Source organism: Melozone crissalis, unplaced genomic scaffold, assembly GCF_028551555.1.
Source record: "Melozone crissalis strain CALT ecotype California unplaced genomic scaffold, PUWL_Pcris_2 ptg000033l_1, whole genome shotgun sequence".
Lineage (NCBI taxonomy): Eukaryota > Metazoa > Chordata > Aves > Passeriformes > Passerellidae > Melozone > Melozone crissalis.
This window is the reverse complement of record NW_026535811.1, coordinates 5,592,535-5,612,247: the sequence shown is the minus strand read 5'-3', so window position 1 is coordinate 5,612,247 and position 19,713 is coordinate 5,592,535. Positions and strand designations below refer to the sequence as shown.

Here is a 19,713-nt window from a genome sequence, read left to right as displayed (position 1 = left end):
CTTATCTGAAAATGCCTTGGTAATGACTACATCTTGGCACAATTTCTATATCATAGATATCTACAGAATCTGTTTGCCCTGCTCTAAAAATACACCTTGCCCATGTTCCATTCCCCTCCATTAATACAGTAGAGATTATGAAATCCAGAACAAGCAGCCAGACCTCTGAAGAAAACAGAGAAATTGGTTTCCTTACCCCTGAAGTGCCATGGCAAAGAGTTTAATAAATCCCTTATGCAGTCTCAGGCTATGCAGAATTTCAAAGATCTGTCCTTGCTGCACACTCCCCACATTGCTGTGTCTCTCAAACCTTCCAATACTTTCTTCCAGGTCCAGTGCCATTAACGTGGTGAAGATCCTGCGTGTTCTGCGGGTCCTCAGGCCACTGAGGGCCATCAACAGAGCCAAAGGACTGAAGGTTAGAAAAGTTCCAGTGCATTCTATGGAGTATAAATTCAGATTATTTCAGGCTTTTGCAGTGGTTCAAGTAAAGTTTCAGCAGAATCACAGTCTGATTGAGGTTGGAAGGGACCTGCTCAAGCAGGGCCACTGAGAGCAGATGTTTAGAGTACCTCCAAGGCTTTAGATTACCTCCAAAGAGAGAAACTCCACAACCTCTCTGGATGACCTGTTCCAATGCTCAGTCACCCTGACAGTAGAAGTGTTTCTCAATGTTCATGTAAACCTGTTTCAATTTGTGCCTGTTGTCCTGTCCGGGGGAACCACTGAAAAGAGCCTGGCTCTGCCTGCTCTGCATCCTCCCTTCAGCCATTGATCAGATTACATTGACTGGATTCCCTGACCCTCCTCTCAGATGAACAGACCCAGCTCTCTCAGCCTTTTCTCACTCCAATCCCTTAAGTCATCTTTGTGGCTCTTTCCTTCAGTATGTCCACAGCTCTCTTGTACTGAGGAGCCAGAGCTAGACACAGTGCTACAGGCATAGTCTCACCAGTGCTGAGTAAAGGGGAGGAATCACCTCCTTCAACTTGTTAAAATCTTGCCTAATGCAGCCCAGGATAGCACTTGCCATCTTTGTAGTGAAGGCTCATATTCAACATTGTGTCCATCAGCTCCTTTTCTGACAAGCTGCTTTTCAGCTGAATGGCCACATCAGCCCAGAGGCGAAATGATGTGGTTTTCTGAGGTTACAGATAGGCCCACAACCCTAAGCATAACCTTTATGTATTAGATAAACTCCTTCCTATGTGCCGGTGGGTGCCCAAATATGGAGGAAGTTTCAGAGAGCTGAGTTCTGGTATTTTCCTACCCCTTTCTGCATTCTTCTAAAAATACAGCAAGGAATTAAATGTAGGTTCCCTTTCCTCAGACATTACTTGGGTAATGGGTACTGCTTAAATAATTTTTTCCTGTTATTTTTATTCTTGGGCTTCTCCCTTAGCCAGAGCACTTGAAAGCAATCCCACAAGTGACTTTTGTTCCTCTCTCCCATTTACAGCACGTGGTCCAGTGTGTGTTTGTCGCCATCCGAACCATCGGGAACATTGTGATTGTCACCACTCTGCTGCAGTTCATGTTTGCCTGCATTGGAGTTCAGCTGTTTAAGGTAAAATCATGGGACCCATTCCTTCATCCATTACATTGGGCTGTATTCAGGGATGGGGAGAAAAACAGCATAAAAAGCCTGAGAAAGGGAAAATGGGGTCTGTTGTGTGTAACAGGCAAGACGTTTGGGGCAGTGTCAGTGTTACCTGGGCTTCTGCTGCCAGCAGTTCTCCAAACCTGAGCCAGGCATGTGCAGAACCCTTGCCCATCATCTGTGATCAGAAGAAATGGTCAGTAATGTTGTTCTTCCCTGAACAGCTTTACATTGGCATGACATGGCCCCAGGAGGGTGAAGGGGGCTGCTCAGAAGCGTTGGTCCCTGCAGGCTCTCTGCCTCCCATCTTGCAGAGGAAGGGGCACACCAAATGACCATGGGGGGGTGTTCATTCCCTTCTTTATGTCTGCTTTTATCTCCCTTTGCCTTTCACCACCCTCCTGACAAATGTTGAGGACATACACATTTGTGGTATTTGTGAGGTGCCCCAGACAGAGGAGGAATTGAGAATCTGTTACCATGTTCTTAGAAGGCTAATTTATTATTACAGAATAGAATAGAATAGAATAGAATAGAATAGAATAGAATAGAATAATACAATACTAAAGAATAGAAAAAGGATACAGCCAGAAGGCTACAAAGAATGATAATCAAATCTTGTGACTCTCTCTTCCAGAGTCCCAACACAGCTGGACAGTGATTGGTCACTAAGTTAAAACAATTCTCATGAAACCAATCAATGACCAGTTGGTAAACAATGTCCAAACCACATTCCAAAGCAGCAAAAATGCAGGAGAAGCAATCAGATAATTATTGCTTTCATTTTTCTCTGAGGCTTCTCAGCTTCCCAGGAGAAGAAATCCTGGTGAAGGGATTTTTCCAGAAAATATGATGGTGACACACATAAAAGTACCATACAAGCAGAAGCTTCATTCCTCTTTCTTCCTTTCCTAGGGCAAGCTGTACAGCTGCACTGACAGCTCCAAGCAGACAGAAGCAGAATGCAGGTGGGTCTGAGCTTTTCCAATCCCTGCCCTTGGCCACCAGTGGTGCCTGGTGGTGCAGGTGTGCCACATTGTGTGTGCCCTGTCCCCCCACAGAGGCTACTACATCACCTACAAGGATGGGGAGGTCAGCCAGCCCATGATACAGCCCCGCAGCTGGGAGAACAGCAAGTTTGACTTTGACAACGTCCTGACTGCCATGATGGCCCTCTTCACCGTCTCCACCTTCGAGGGCTGGCCAGAGTGAGTGTTTCTGGGACCAGTGCAACACTAGCAATGCCCTCATTCATTTCAAAAGAGAAAATTCAAAGGCAGAGCATAGTCTTTCCCTTTCTAAGCATTTAAATAAATCCAGAGCTTTAAATATAGCAGTAGTAGCACTGTAGCATTATGTACCTTGTAAATTCCTCAGGGCCTGCAGGGATTTCTGTTACTGTACTTGTAAACAGTGTAAAGCACTGTCTCTAGTTCTTAAAAGATGATTTTCATTAGTAGCAATGCTACCAGTATTTGTTACCATTATTATGGGTATAAATGAATATAAAATGCATATCAGGTTCTTTGCAGAATTGCCAAGTTTCAGTCTCCCCGTGGAGCCAGCAGGGCAAGATGAAACATTTCCTCTGCAGTACTGGCAGACATGGGGTGTCTGCCCAGGCCCTGCTGTCTGTGCCACTGGAGCTGGGGACTCCCCCAGAGTCACTCAGGGTGACGTGGACATGCAGGGGTCTGACCCTGACCTGTGTCACCAAGGGATGCCAACAGCAGTGTTAAAAACTGGGACTGTGTTGTTATCCCAACTCCTGGGATCCCCTTTTCTCACAAAACTTAGTTCCCAATAACACTGTTGGGACTTAATTGTCTTTTGTTACCTGAAGAGCATGATTTTGTTCAACTATGAAGATATTTCACCCCTGAATACGTTCAAATGTAGAATTAGTAAGAGCCAGGTCTTCTCCTTTGCAAGCTTTGCACTCAGATCAGTGCAAGTCTGCACATCTCTGAGTGAATTAATTTTGATACAAGTGGAAGAAAATCACCAAGTTAAACTTTATAACATCACCTATAAGGCCTCAAGGCAGTTGCAGATTTTCTCTGCATTTGGCTCCTGTTTGCTTTCAGGTTGCTGTATAGGTCCATTGATTCCCACATGGAGGATGTGGGACCCATCTATAATCACAGGGTTGAGATCTCCATCTTCTTTATTATCTACATCATCATCATTGCTTTCTTCATGATGAACATCTTCGTTGGTTTCGTCATCGTCACATTTCAGGAACAAGGAGAACAAGAGTACAAGAACTGTGAGCTGGACAAAAACCAGGTAATTTACAACATCCTGCTGTCAACAAAGATAGAAAATGCATTGAGAATAAGCTCTTAATAGATAAATGCATACAGAGAGGAAAATGTTAAGCTTGCCAGAAAATGCACACAGAGAAGAAAATGTTAAGCTTGCCAACAAGATAAAACTGTAAGATGGCTTTGCTGACATCTTTTAGGAGCCAGGTAAAAAAATCATGCTGTAAGATTTGCTCAAGGGACAACAATTACTTAAAAATGTTTGCTGTACCATTTGTTTCACTGAGATTAGATGAGCACAACAGCAGTGTCTGGCCAAAGTAAATGCATGTAGAACTCTTTAACAGGTAGAATGTGCACATTCACATTGTGACCTAATAGAAATTCTTCTACTAAGCTTTTTCATTTCAGAAAAAAAACTTGAAACATTATATTTTTAATTACATTTGAAGGTAGCTGACCACCCTGATATTTTGGATTTGAGTTTTAAATGTATCCTGCCTCTCCCACAGCGCCAGTGTGTAGAGTATGCCCTGAAAGCCCGGCCTCTGCGGAGATACATCCCTAAAAACCAGTACCAGTACAAAGTTTGGTATGTGGTCAACTCCACCTATTTTGAATACCTGATGTTCGTTCTGATCCTGCTGAACACCATCTGCCTGGCCATGCAAGTAAGTGAGCAAGCAGAAAACCTCCAAGTGATGAAGTAGTAGACTTTGTTGGGGGAAATGCACAAATGGCTGAGGTTGAGACCTACTTTGACCTTCACACCATGTGTTGAGGGAGATGGACAAGCACATCAAAAAAAACATTGTACCCTGTTCACTTCTGATGACATGTAGTTGAAATAAGGAATCTAATTGTCTCCCTCTTCCTGCTAATATTTGACACTTTCAACAATTCTGTTTTGACTCCTTAAAAACAAACAAATTTCTCATTTCTAAACAGAGTCCTCTGTTTAGAGGCAAGTACTAGAGCCTTTCAAGAAAAATGCTGAAAATGTATTTTTCTCAGCCTTGCATTCATCTGCAGCTGAACTGTTTTATTTGAAACTGCTTTGAATGAATCACCCTGTGCCAATACAGTTCACAAAAATCCATCCCAGCTGCTTGAAGTTTGTTAAAGTTAAGCAACTACAAATGGGGTCTTGTAACATGAACTGAAAGGTGACCTTAGAATAAGGCAGTGCCATGAGTTCAAGTACCATGATCTGGAAATAGGGGTATGAAAAGTGAGGTGGCAACACTTGCAGAAGACACTGCTTGAATTAATCAATAGAAGATGGAGGGTAACTTCATAAGATCTTAATAAAGTTAAGTGAATGGGCAGCATGATTGCAAATTTAATTCAGAATTGACAAATGCAAGATAGTGCATATTGGGAAAATATGATTTGAGCTGCTCATGTACTTTGTAGAATCCTGAATTTAGTGTAATTACTTGGGGAATGGCTTGGTATCATTATGGACAGCTCAGTGAAACCCCTGCTTGCTATGCAGTCACAATTAAACAAAAAAGCAATCCAAGAGGGAAAGTTGAGATAAAAATCACAATTGAAGATTGTATTGTAACATTGTGGAAATTTATAATGAGCCCTGAATTGGAATGGTAAGTATGATTTTGGTAGCCACTCCTCAAAAAAGATTCTTCTAAAAAGAGGAGATCAAGAGCCAGGTGGCAAAAATGGATAGAGGCATGAGAGTGCTTATGTATGAAAGAAAATGGGAACTCCTAATTGAAAAAATGAAACATGCTGGGGTCTTCCTTAGAGAACCTTGGCATGAAGGGAGAATGGGAGGGGTGCTGTGTATTCCTGACTGCTGGCACATCCTATCCTCACACTCCTGCTGGGTTGCTGTTTTTCAGCACTATGGTCAGAGCTGCATGTTCAAGGAAGCCATGAACATCCTCAACATGCTCTTCACTGGGCTCTTCACTGTGGAGATGGTCCTGAAGTTAATTGCCTTCAAACCCAAGGTAGGTGCACGAGGAGTAGATTTCCCTGGCCTCTGTGTGTGTGTGCATGTGTGTGGGGCAGCTGTGAGGAGAAGGAGGAGGTGAACCTTTCTCATCTATTACCCCACCAAGAACTGAGCTGGACAGTTGCTCTCTGGATTGGAGTCTCACTTATATTTAATAACATTTTCACTGGAGAGTAGACAGACTCAAAAAAAAAACCCAAAAAAATGAAAAAAGGCAACACCTGCTAATAGAGATGGTTCCTAGTTTTCATTAAGTCATCACAGTGACACTCTGCTAAGGCTGTAACATGTCTTCCATTCTGAATGTTATTCCAATGCTCTCTCTCTGACTTTCCTTATATAATTTAAAAATAGCATCTCATGATTAGTCTCCTGACCCAAGTGAAGTTAATCAAGCATGACTCATTTTGAGTTATGAGCTTTGGAAAAAAAAATCTTTCTTCTGGGAGGGCTACATCTCAGTGATGGTTTGGATTTCTCCGGTTTTGAATTTAAGACTTCATTGATAATATTCAGTACCCCAGCAGGTCCTGTCTGAAAGTATTGTCCTGCGCATTGGGCCATGATATTGTGCTAGTTTAGCTGCACTGTGGGGTGTGATTAGAACCTCCAAGCTCTTCTAGTTAAGTTCTCACAGCTGCTGCAGGACAAGGACAAAGATCTTGACCTCACAGAATTACCCAAGACTTTCTTCTGTGGGGTTTAAATTCAGTGATGTGTCATAAAAAGTGGAATCTGGATACCTAAATATAGGTCCCTCATGTCATTTCATATCTTCAGTGGTGCCTTGACACATGGAGTTGTGTCTTGAAGCATGCTTTGAAACATTGTGGAGATGGTCAAGATGCTCTCTGAAGCATCAGTTATTAATTGGTAAAAATGAGAATATTTTTCTGGCAGTCATGCTTGTCCTTCATGTTAAAGTTAAGGGATGACTGAATTTAGCTCCTTCCAGGTGTAATCTAACATTTTCCTCATCCTTACTTCAGAAACTTTGCTTTCCATTTCTAATGAATTTGGCCTTATTTTTTTCTTTTCAACTCCATGTTGACTTTATTCCCACCCAGCTTCTCTCTTTCTTCCACACTTTCTAGGACTTCCTCTCGTAATAGTCTTGTAATTTTATTTTTCACCTAAACCCCATATCACTTTCTTATCTTGGATGTAGTTCTCTTGGAAGTTAGAAGCATCTTGGCAGTCCTGCTGAAGACTGGGTTTTGGAGATTTTTGTGAATTCTCAAACACTGTCTTGCGAAATTTAGAAGCATCATTATCTGTTTCAGCAGAGATTTTAATTTTCAGAAGAGATCTATCTTTGATTTTTGAGACTTCACCATGTCTGTTAGCGAGCAAACTTTCTGTTGCTTCATAAAAGTTTTATCTGCGCACCATGTACCCAGAAGGGCCTCTCACAGGCTTTAAAATGTTCTTCTGATTTTGCAGTTCTGCTTCACAGGAGATTTATAACTTTCAAAAAGATGAGAATCTCAGCAGAATTTGGTTCAGAACATTTAGGGGAGAAGTTCAACCAGGTCAAATACTGAGTTCCGTACACATACAAGGAATGCTTTACCTGACATGGTTGCTTCCACCAGTAAGGAAATGGCGTTGATGATAGTGGAAATCCTTTCTACTTTCCTGTGCTTTACTTTCCTCTGTTCAATCTCCTTTTCAAGTTTTACTGCACAAAAAATACTAGAAAAAAATCAACTGAGGGTAAGCAAATATCTCTGGATGGCAAAACATTGAAACAGATTTCCTAAAGTAATTGTGGAATCTTTATAGTTTGAGGATTTAGAATTAAGTTGGGGGAATCTTTAATTCAAGACAGTTTAGGAATCAATGATCTGTCTTGAGACAGGCAAATTGAATAGACCACAGGGCCCCTCTCAGCCAAATTTTCCATGATTCTGTAATCTCCAAACTAAATCTCCAACTGCTAAACTATAGTAAAAGTGAGAGTTTATCACAAGAATAGTAGAGTTTTAATGAAATCTTTTGAACTAGAACTCAGACAACAACCTCAGGTGAAAGAATAGCCAACACTAACAATAAATGTTTCAAATCCTGCTCTGGCCTGTATGCCAAAGATGGTATTAACTCATAGCTCTATTTTAATTAAATACCTTAAAGAAAGAAACCCCAACTTTTCAAAAATTGAAGCAAAAGATTACAGGGAAGAAAAACAGGACTGACCTTGTGAAAACAGCTAACACAGCGAAAAGACTTTCCTCCTGCAGCATATTCACACTGAATTAAGTTAAGTACCAGTTCAGTGACTAGGGTTTGGAAACCCCAAATTCCTTGTGTAACTTGTCATTGTTATGTACAAGGATTTGGCTGCACCTTCATTCCCTGCTCTCCAAAGAAGGCAGCCCCTTCTCCCACATGACCACTGGGACTGATGGGGACCAGCGCTGGGGAGCACTGTCTGCTTCTCTTCATGTTGCACACCAGTACTGCAGGTGAACTTGGCTAGAATATGTTCTGAAGTGGGAGTTTCCAGCATGGAGAATGTAGTTACCTCCATCTTCTGCTTGGCTACACCTTGTGGCCAGACTACATTTGCAGATGGAAGCTGTCCCCAGGAACCTCAGCTGGGAATGTCCAAAAGCATTTCTTTGACACCTGGGAGAACATCATTACCTATGCCCAGTAACTAACCACGTGGCCCCAGCAAAGAAATGAGATGCTGAGTGTTATTAGTGCTTCCCAGATGGGAAATGGCAAGATGAAATGCTCATCTCTGCTGCAGACAGATTTGTCTGTCATTTCCCGAGCAGTAAAACACAAACCAGCCTTTGTTTAAGCTGCTTTGTCTCATTTTGAATTTGTGCCCAAACATCACTCTTTTCTGTGAGAAGAATACCCTAAAATAAAAGAGCTGTAAGCTTGATGACTGACAATAAGCAAGGAGGAAACTTGGTTAGCTGAAGGTGTTGTGTTCTAGTGACAAGCCCCAGGAGAATGTGGCAGAACAGAACTGAGCACAGAATTGAAGCTGGCAACATTGAGTCTGTTTTCTCCTTTTTTTTGGGTGCTTAACCCAGTAATGGATGCTGCAGCTTAACCTTCAACTGCAGCAAGACAAGCAGGAACAGAGTTGTGACTCAGAAGCAGCCACCACAGAGCTCTCCCTTGCACAGCCACTTCCTAAAGGCACCTTGGAATGAAGGGTCTGCAGCAGCAGAACAGAGGGATGAGGATTTCTCCATCTGCACAAGGTGGAACCAGCTGCTGTTTATTCATACCTTCACCAGGGAGGGTTGGAAAGGGAACTAGGACAGATCCCTGAGGTATTGGGAGCTGCTATTGTGCTACCTTGTCACAGGAGCCAGCCCAGGGATGTGCCCATGTGGAACAGCTTTAGGGGAAGCCCAATCTGCAGAGTTCCTGCTGCTGCCCATGGTGTGGCATCCACGATTACAGACACACAGATTCAGCTGGAAATGGGCTGGGAAATCATCAAGATCATTCAAGATCACCAAGTCGAGCTGTTAACCTACCATTGCCAAGGTCCACTAAGTAGAATGCACACCAGTGCTACTGTGAATTACCTGGCAGCCTGGCTGAATAGGGTTTTTTTACTGTATCCCTTTTTCATGTCTTCATTTCCATTCTGTGAGAAGTCCTTCTGACTTGCTGCTTTTGATAATAGAGGTGAAAAAAGCAAAGTTGCTTTTCAGTTGCACAGATAAGAAGCAGGTTCACACATGTGCCTGTCTACAAAGAAACCAGCGTGGATAACTCAGCCCTGCTCCCATTTCTTGTGGTGAGAGCAAGGCTTTACTTCTTGAAAGGCCAGCTGTAGGAATAAGGAGCCAAGTCCAAGTCAGGGCTTGTCTCCTAACACTTACAGAAAATATGTGAAAGGAGTAGGAAGACAAGGGCTTTCCTAACTAAGCATACTGTTACTCCTGAGATTTCTTGCTCTGGTCAGCAAGTCCCTTTGAAACTTGTCCTTTTTGCTGGCCATCCTCTGTCAGCAGTGTTTTGGTCTGCTTGGTCTCCTGGAGGCTATAGAGAAGAGGGGTACATCAGCTGGAGCAGCTGCTGCTGTGGCACAGTCAGGGCATGCCAGGCTGGGACAAGGCTCCTGAGTACCTGTGGGTTTGTGTGACACTCCTGTGGTGCAGAGGGTCACTTACCCCATTTTTTTGCAGGATTAATCTAAGCACTGTGTCAGACACAGCTCATCCATGTCTGCAGTTTTGTCAGGAGGATGTGCTAGCAGTGAGCTCGAGCCATTTGGGGTCATTAGGGCTGCTGATAAAGAAAACATCCACTGCATGCCCTGCATCTCCTTACAGAGTATTAATGTGCTGCTCTGAAGCAAAGCTCTCAAATGGACCTCAGTGCTTGTTTTGGCTGATGCTCACAAACTGATTCAAGACTAGTTACTTCAGAGACAGACAGTCTAAAAGTAATGCTGTTGAGCCAAGGCCTTTTGCTGCTTTGTTTTTCTAATTTTATAAATTCTCCAGCCAGTCTGCTGAGCTATTTTCCAATTCCTGCATGGAGAAACCTGCTGCTGCTGCTTCAGGCTTTTTCCAGAGAAAACTTCTGAAGGGAATGAGGTGCTGTGCTGTCTGTGGTGCTCACAGCTACCACTGTTCCAGCTTCCTAAAGAAGAAATCCCCACAAGAACCAGTCCAGGAAGGGCCAGCTGCTCTACAAAACCTGCCTGGGGTTTATCTTTTCAAGTTAAAGACAGTGACTTAAAATTCCTATTCACATGAAGCCTCACCATCTGTCAATGTACATGCTAATGTGAGGATGGATATTCCTCCAGGAATTTCAGATCTTTCCAGCTGCCTGGAATGGGCTGTTTTCCTGGTGAGCTACATCTACTTTTTCTTTCAGGAAAACACTTCATCTGTCCCCTTATTAGCTAGGGCAGGACCACTAATCCAAGAGCTATGAATTTTCTCCTGCTGTGCCTGCCATCTCAAACTAGGGAAGACATATCCATGGAACTACTGCTATGCATAAAGTAAAGCACATGACCACATATTTTGTCACATCTGTGCCTGAGTGTGGAAAGGGAATCTTGGAGATTTCCTCTGTGGAATTATGACTATCAGAGAGACTGCAGATCACAAGTCTATTCCATTTACCAGACACTGTCAGCACCTTTCTTGCCTGGGTGTTTATGGATGTTACTTGTAAAGCAGCCTGTAACAAACGCCATCTGTCCTGCCTCAGAGAGTTCCTCCAGCCCCTCATTTATCACTGCTACTTTACTCTGCATTCCTGCCATTCTTGCATGTCATTTCTGTGCAGCAGTTTGGACTTCAGGGGCTGTTTCAATCAAGCTTCACCCTCAGCACAAGGCACACCAGGGATCCCGGGAGGAGCTGTGACCCTCTGTGCTGTGGAAGTCACAAGTGCCACCCATGGTTATTTCTCAGCCTCCATGCACTGATGGATCTACGTGTCCTCAGTGTTTCTTTCTCCCCTGATGCATTTGCACTTCTTTATTCCTCTTTAAGCTCCTCTCAGTCAGCGTTTATCATGCATTTGATGTACAGATATTTCTTCTAAAACCTGCAAAATGACTCATCTGTTTTTGTTCCCTTTTTACCAGTACATTTCTCATGCTTTTATGCCTATAAACAGATCTTTGAGCAGTCTCTCCTAAAGTCACACTGGCTGCTTCATACTACTCACATTCTTCTTTCTCACCAAAACCATAATCTGTTATTCCTTGGTCAGGATGGAGGCTTCAACATTTTCACAAACAGCTGAAATTTATATCCATAGAAACAATGCGGGTAATTTTGGAAATCTAATGCTTTTTGTCCTTCTTCATTCTAGTACATGTAGAAATACCTGTATAGCTTAGGATGCTACCCTGGCATCATTCATCACAGTTTTATTTCTGCAGCTTATACAGAGAAAGGGAAGTCAAGCCTTTCTGCACAGATAAAAAACATCAGAAAAACTGGTTACAACTCAGTGGTCTTTTGCTCAGAGCTAAATAACACTTCAGCTCTATCCAACAGGAATCACAGTTAGTTAAAAATCACATGCTCTGGGATGCAGTGTGGTGGCATAAATTAGTGGTTTAGGCTGTGTAAATGTGAGCCCATGGTGCAGGCAGCTGCTTTCCTCCATGGACAGCGTGGACAAAGCTGTGTGGCCAAATGGGATGGTGGTCAAGTGGCTCTTCTTACTTTGCAGACTTCCTTTGCTGGTTTTGGCAGGTCCTTAACCTTGGTAGCCACCTAATTGTTTCCTCAGCTTCAATAGTATCTTTTCTGTTTTGTGGAGTATTTGATGATTGAGTCATGTACCCCCTGCAAGAGGAAGGTCAGCCTCCAACCACCACCCTGGCTTTGGGGGAAAGAAATGCATTAAAAGGCAAAAGAAAGCTCAAGAAAGCTGATTGTGTGTCAAAAGCTGTGGGTGGGGAATAATGTTCATCATTTAACAAGAAGGAAGAGTGAGCTGTGCTTGATGGTGTGTAAGGAGTAGAGAGCATGGAGAGAGCAAGGAATGATCAGGTGAGACAGTTTGTTAGCTGAAGAAAAGGAAAGAACAAAACCAAAAAGAACCAACAGGTCTGAGAGGAAAAGAGAGAAAACCCAAGTCCATGGAGTAAGAAAAGCCATACAGATAATGAAGAGTGGGAAAAGATAAAATATCCTTAAAGGTAGAAAGAAAAAGATAAATTTAAGACCTTGGAATAGTAAAGTGTTAGTAAAATGGAGGAAGATGTGATTGGACAAAAAGGGATGCAAGGAAAAGAAAAACACAAACAGGACTGAAAGAAAAAGTAAACATGGGAAAGGATTTTTAGAAAATTGAAAACTGAATTAAAACCTATACCTTTTAAGCTAACGAGCATCTTCTTGTGCTTCTAAAGTTCCCTGGCAGGCATCCCGGGTCTCCATGTTCAAGCACATTAGAACCTCAGCCACAGAGCCTCCCTGTGTGGAGGGAATTTATCAGAATAAGTTGCAGCAGAAGTTGGGTACAGTATGTTTCCCTGCTTCCGTGGATTAATCTCAGCCCTGTTTCAAAATGCATCATCAGGTTACCCCAGAAAGTCTTTCCTTTTCACCTCAGATTTTGTTGTGGTGAAGTCTGAATGTCTTTTCTGTTCCTCTGCATTTTCTATACCACCAGTAGCCCAGCTGGAATTAATCTCAGCTGCTCCAGTGAGCCCAGCAGCTGCCATACACCCAGAAATCCCTGAGGTCTTTGTCATGCCCAGATAAAGATACCAGTGACTGCATCTCATGTGAAGTCAGCCTGAGACTCTCAAGGAATTGCTGAATCAGCCCCAAGAGCTTTGGAAATAAACTAGAAAAAGGGGAAAAAAAATCTTCTCCCTTCATTAATCACTCCTCTGCTTGCCCTTTCCTGTGATTACCTGTCTGCCAGGATTCCCATGCATTTTGCACAGGATACACATCATACAGAGACTTGAGCATATTGTCTTTCATGTCCACGGGTCTGGAAGGAAGAAGGAGCCTCTTTTCTAAGCCTTTCTGAAAAAGTAAATGCTAAAAGTACTGTGTGCCAGAGCAGCATGTGTAGGTGACTTTGGTGGGAAGAAATACTTGGAATAATTATTCTGGACGTGGATGACCAGGTCATCCCAGTCCTTTGTGCACATCAGTGGGTTGGCACAGTCAGCTGGTAGACTTGCTCCTGGGAGCTGTTTGCTTGACAGAATTTCTATCTGCCCATATGTCCAGGAAAAGAGAGGCTAAGGAAGAAAGTGAGCCTCTTGCAGCCCAGTCTGTGCCACAGCATTCTCCCAGGAGTTCAGCACTGCTGGGGCTTTCTCACAGACCATGGAAGACCCCTCTAGCCAAGAGCCAAAGCCTGGATTTGTTATTCCAGGTACCTAATTGAAACTGCTCAGGAGAGAGTGCAGCCAACATGTTACAAGGCAGTGAAATGTGAAAAAAAGGAATTACGGGTGCACTACTCCTAGTGCTTTAGACTGCTGGCCCATCAAGTAGGGCCTTGAATAATAAATCTTCCAGTTAATACAGAGAAAGGAAATTTGTAGCAGAATGCTTAGGGATGAGGTTGATTTAGCTGCAGTTTCTACAAATGAGGAGTTAGCTAGCAGATAGCTGCCTTCTCTATCATGTGAAAGCACAGGGAATCCTCTTTGGTGGCTTCTAGATTTCACTGAGCTCCTCACCAGTTCCTGAGTGTGTGTGGGAGAGGAAATCTGGCCCTTCCAAACACTTTAAAGGAAAAGAAAGTAGTGCCAGACTAAAGTTGTTCTATTGTGCATATGCTTATATTCTGAGATGGCATAGGCGTGACTGAGCCCAAACAAGTCATGCAGTGTGAAAAACACTTGGTAGGTGAATGTAACAGAAGAAAAGAGATGGATGATGAGAAATGAAACTTTCACCCTAAATCCTAGCTCACAACTCTGCTTGAATCTGGGTCAGGAAGCATCAAAGCCTTTCTTGTCAGCACTGGTTGACATCCTGTATAAAGTGGCTCTTTCCCATTTTACTGCAGAAAATAAATATATCTGCTACAAAGATATGAGCAGAGTGCACCTTATTTGGTTTCTTTGTTGCTGTCCCTAAGAATGAGGCCAACAACAAAATAGTATCCAGAACAAACTTCCCTCTTCAGGAAAAGAGCTTGTTCTTTCATATTGTGGTGGAAACAGTTGGTGAGGGACAAAAAGGCTGTTTGATCTGCTGCTCCCTGTGTTAGATCTGTTGTTTAAATGCAGGATGTTCTCCTTCCTGGAGGACAAGGCCAGCAATTTTCTGCAAATAGATCCTCTAATTACTATAGAGAACGTGTGAAACCTCTAACAAGGATCAGCCAGAGCTATGCAATCCTCCAGCTTTCTGAAGGATCAGTGGAGAATTCAGTAGGCAGAAAAGGCTGTTAGAGGAGCTGTGTAAGAGCTGCAGTGATAGAGGACCTTTTCCCTCACAGCAAACATACCCAGAGAATTTGCATATTGCTGCAACATTATGACAGATGTATTTTCAGTCTGGCACTTGGGGGTTTTAATGTCGTTATAAATGATCAAAAATAATTATATGACTGCACAATGCAACAGTGTGGGAAGCACTGTATTAGCTATTGCACTTAATTATTTAATACAGAAAATTATCCACATGATGTTAAAAGCCCAGTGGGATGGTGAACCAGGGCCTCACTCACAGCAGCAGCAAGAGGCTGGAAAGGGAACAGTGCCAGGGAAAAGCAACAGACAAAAAATCCCAGCCCTCTGTCACTTCCTGTGAGGTTGTTTTAAAGGGTCCAAAGCTCTCAGAGATGTGAATCTTCACATAAGAATGGTACCAGATAACAGGCTGTGATACAGCACCTGTTGAGAAGCATTTGTAATGTTAGAAAGTGATATTTCCACTGGCAAATGGAAACCTGGCTGACATCTAAGAGAGGTGATCTCCCTTCTCTCATGCATCTGGCTTTTAGAGACTTTGAAAACTTTAGTTTTCTTTGTTTCTGCTTCCCCAAGAGTCAAATGAGAGTAATCATCCTCTTTTGGCAAGTTATGATTGATGGATTACATAAAAATAAGTATTCTTTTACTGCCTACTCTAATCCATATAAAATTAAGCCTTTTATAAAAATGAAATTACTTAAAAGAAACTATCTAAAAGCCTACAGCTCATACCTACTGTGCTGTTCCTGGAACATTGTGCCTTTCTGCCACTCAGCAGCCACATCAGAGCAGTCCACAGCCTCTTCCCCTGCTTCATACAGAGACTGGGAATCTGTTCCAAGTCCAGCCCCATATTCAGAATGCTCCTTCACCCACTGCTTGCCCCTGTCTCATCTTCCCACAACTTGCAGTGACTCTTCACTCTGAGACATGTGGCACTTCTGTTCTTGTAGCCTGAGTTTTCCTTCTTTTGAGTCATTCCTGCCTGGGCTGGCATGTCAGTCCTACTTTAGGAGACAGACTATCTCAAACAATAAAACCCATCCTTAGCTCTTCTCATAGGACTGTTTCATATTGCTGGGTTGGTTTATTGCCTTCAGGAGTTATTTATTGGCCTTCATCAGGACATGCTGCTTCTAGACCTTCCAAAGTCTTTGAGCATTTGCAGCTTCTTCCAAATGGAATTTGACAGCAAAGTTCTCACGGAATGCCCTTTGTGATAAAAGATCTGTTCACCCATCACATTCATTTTTCAGTCTTTCTGGTAAAACTTGTGCTGATTTTGTTTCTCTTTGCTGAGAACAAGTCTGGTTTCTGGCTGCAGGGCAGTAATTGTTAACTGGCTGCTGTGAGCTTACTGCTCATGAGAAAAAGGGCCTGACTCCTCATGGGGTATTGCTGTGTCACAAAATACCTGTGGGAAGGTCAGGAATGTTTATCTGATTTTCTAGGTGGACAGTAAAATTTATAAGAGAGCTTTCAGCTATTCTGCCACCATTTTCATGCATTTATATCAAGAGGCCTTAGTCATTATTGTTCAGAGGCATTACTCACCCTTCCTTCAAAGGCACTTAAGAGCAATCCAGGCCAAAAATTTCATCAGGATCAGCTAGTTGAATCATCCAGTTTCAGCATGCTTTACTGGTATAGTTTCCTCAGGCCTTCTCAGCATATTGCCTAGAAATGTTCTCTTTGCTATGTCTAAGAGATGCTTTCATAACAAATGCTTCCATCTTGCCTTTGTCATGCTTCTTTCCCAGTCTTTGGAGGACCTGGGACCAGAAATTGGTCTTCAAGCCTCCCGTGGCTGAGAGCCTGTGTATTTCAATCACTTTACAGTAAATGAAATAGAGGGAGATGTAAGATGACTGTGCCACCAAGCGCCAGCACCTTCAGCACCTGAAGGGAGTCTGCAGGAAGGCTGGAAAGGGTCTTTTTGCAAGGACACATAGTGACAGGAGAAAGGGGAATGGCCTCAAACTGAAAGAGGGCTGGGTTAGATTAGAAAATAATTCTTTACTGTGAGAGTGGTGAGGTCCTGGCACAGGCTGCCCACAGAGGCTGTGGGTGTCACATCCCTGGAAGGGCTTGAGGCCAGGCAGGAATGGGCTTTGAGCAACCTGGGATAGAGGAAAGTGTCCCTGACCACAGCAGGGATTGGTGCTGGATGGATCTTTAAGGTCCCTTCCAGCCCAAACCATCCCAGGAGTCCATGTAGATGGGCATGGAGGCACTCACAGGGCTCTTTGGAAAATACAATTCTGGTGAAATGAACTGGATTGCAAAATCTGGAAATGGAAATTCTCCAGTCACAGATATGATACAGTCTTTTCTAATCGTATCTTCCAGACATTATCAATTATCATTAGGTGTGTAGAGCACAAAAAAGAGATTCTGTATTTCCAGCCTCCATAAATGTTAATAGTTTTGTCAAATAGTGGCCTGGGGACTTTGGTTCAGGCAGTGGGGTTTTTTGGGGTTTTTTCCTCTGATGAAGGTATTTGTTCCCCAGAAGGACAGGTGAGACCTGTAATTTGCTTTAGGATCTACAGGATCTCAAACCATAATCAGAAGGTGTCCACTTAAAAGTGGTCAGTAATGAGGTACCTCGGTTTTCTTCCAGCAACATAGAAATAAACATCTGAGGTCTTTTTCCAGATCACAGAGCCATTCACATCCTCCAACTCTTTTGTTTCTGTCAAGGAGAGTGTTCAGGATGCCCAAGCAGGCCCTCAGACCTCAAGGGACACCTGTCTGCTTTCACAGGTGCCCTCATTGTGGGAGAGAGCATGAAACAAGTGAGGGAGGATAAAAGGAAACATCAACATTTTTGAGTGTCCATCTTGGGCTATAAGCTGGTCTTGTTTTCTTATGGAATAAGCAAAGAGTCATGAGGCTCCTTCAGAACTCACCAGAACAGTCTGGAGGGATGAAATGCTCCTCTTTTCTTTGCCTGTCTGTGGAAAGATTTGAAGGAGTAGAAGGGAGCCTTGTTTAATTCCCTGCAGCAGTGACTCATTACAGTGACTGGTAGGTGAACTGCAGGGACTCTGTCTCAGAATTAATCCATCAGTGGATGAGAGTTGATAGATAGTATGCAAATAGATGCTGTTTTCCTGCAGCCTGTCAGGATCTCCAAGCAGCTGCATCCTCCACTTGATTCCTTCTCTATTAGCATTCTGCTAATTTCCCTGATTGCTGTTATGGCTAAATGGTATCTCAGCACAACAGAATTTGCATCTGACACACATCTCTGGTCCGTGTCAGGAGCTATTGTAGCTTTGTAAGATTGTCCAGGACACACATGAATCCCCCAAATCCGCTGTGAGAGCATGTGCCAAGAGCTGTGGAACTGTGTAAATGTCCTTTGACTCAATACTGTCCCTTTTGCAAAAGTACTTTCATGGAAAGCCTCTTTTAATGAAGTCTGAGAACTGACTCTCACAGCTCTAAAAAGCCTGCAGCATTTTAAAAAACGAGTCCTTGTATTAACTAAATATCAGCCAGACTAGCAGTTCATCTCATTTTACAAATCCCCAGCAAAGTCTGCTTTGCCCTTTACAATCAGAAGGAAATTTTCACTAAGAAATCCCACTGAGTATCAGGGTATCAGCCCCTTTCTGTCCTTCCTATGTACTCGCTTCAGCTGATTTAGACTTGATGCTTCCTTTTGTTGTTTTAGCATGCAGGATTATTTCAGAGAAGTAGTAGCAAGGTCATCCTGCAGTTTGCCCTCTTTTTAAGATGTGCAGTTATCTCTGTGTCTCAGTTTCTCCTCCTTGATGCTTCATTCCTGTATTCATAAATACAAACCTGCATGCATGTCCTTCCCTTTTTTCCTTCTGCAGCATCACCTTCCACTGGGGACCATCCCACCTACACTCAGATCCCACCCAGTGAACAGCCTTGACATTGCTGTGCTCTTCACCTTTAGAGGCTTTTTTCTCAGAATGGTTTGTTAAATTTTGCCAGCCACCTCAGAAGAGGCAGAAATGAAAACCTGTGACTAAGCAGATAAAAAACTGCATGTACACTAACACAAAGTGACCCTGCAGGTCCCACAGGGCTTGATGCTCAAAACCCAGCCAGTACCCCAAGTCAGCACCCTTCCTCTGAGGACTTCTGTGCTTCACTGGGGATGCACAGCACTCCAGCTGTCACATATTCTTGTCATGGGCTCCAGGTGACTCTGAGCTTCAGATACACCCCCTTGGGCAATTTTCCCTCTTGTTGTGTTTGAGGCTTCTCAGCTGTCCTATTTAGGATCTCTTATTCAGAAAAAGTAGAAGAAATGGTGTCCAGAGATGTCAATGCCTCCATTAGGACCTAAATAAAACCTAGTTTCTTTAACAGCTAATCTCAGCAACTAGGAAACCTAAAAATGATTGGCATGCTCCTTTTGAAATGTCTGCTCCTCTCACACAAATGAGATTCCATTCCAGTCAGCTACTGCATATTTATGCTCAGCATTTCATGAATTTATTGATCATGTGGTGATACACTATCATTTGCTACCTTTGGGGGGGAAAAAATGGGAAAAAAAATGTGCTCTACTGGTGGGGCTATTTCATGCTTCCTGAATACTTAATCCAATCCTCCTGGTCTCTCTCTGTCCTCTTTTCTCCCCAAAAGCTTGGATGGATCTCCAAAGTCATCCCACAAGAGAGGGTGACTGCCATTGCCCAGTAAACCCCTGAGGATGCCATTATGTGGCATGCAATAATAGCTAAATCAGGGTCAAGCCTCTCCCTTTATGGGTAAAATATGGTATTACACTCTAAATTCCTGTACTGCAAAAACAAACAGTGCCATCAATTCATTTCCAGTCAGACCTCCACCCTCTTGGGAAAAGTATGCAGAACTTTCTGGTGGGAAAAAATATTTTGGAAATACAACCTCTTTATTAGAGTGAAAGCTCCTCCCTCATTCAGTTCATCTTTCATGAGCCACCCTGGTA

The 19,713-nt window shown here is 43.0% G+C and overlaps 1 protein-coding gene across 1 annotated transcript in view; it reads left to right on the top strand.

The window, feature by feature from the left end:
• CACNA1C (calcium voltage-gated channel subunit alpha1 C) overlaps positions 1-19,713 on the top strand; it is a 408,531-nt gene that overhangs the window by 332,989 nt on the left and 55,829 nt on the right. Inside the window, exons 23-29 of the mRNA XM_054281854.1 lie at positions 331-418; positions 1,460-1,567; positions 2,516-2,568; positions 2,662-2,808; positions 3,688-3,889; positions 4,380-4,538; positions 5,733-5,843. Of these exons, the coding sequence (XP_054137829.1) occupies positions 331-418; positions 1,460-1,567; positions 2,516-2,568; positions 2,662-2,808; positions 3,688-3,889; positions 4,380-4,538; positions 5,733-5,843 (868 nt within the window). The remainder of the gene's footprint in view (positions 1-330; positions 419-1,459; positions 1,568-2,515; positions 2,569-2,661; positions 2,809-3,687; positions 3,890-4,379; positions 4,539-5,732; positions 5,844-19,713) is intronic.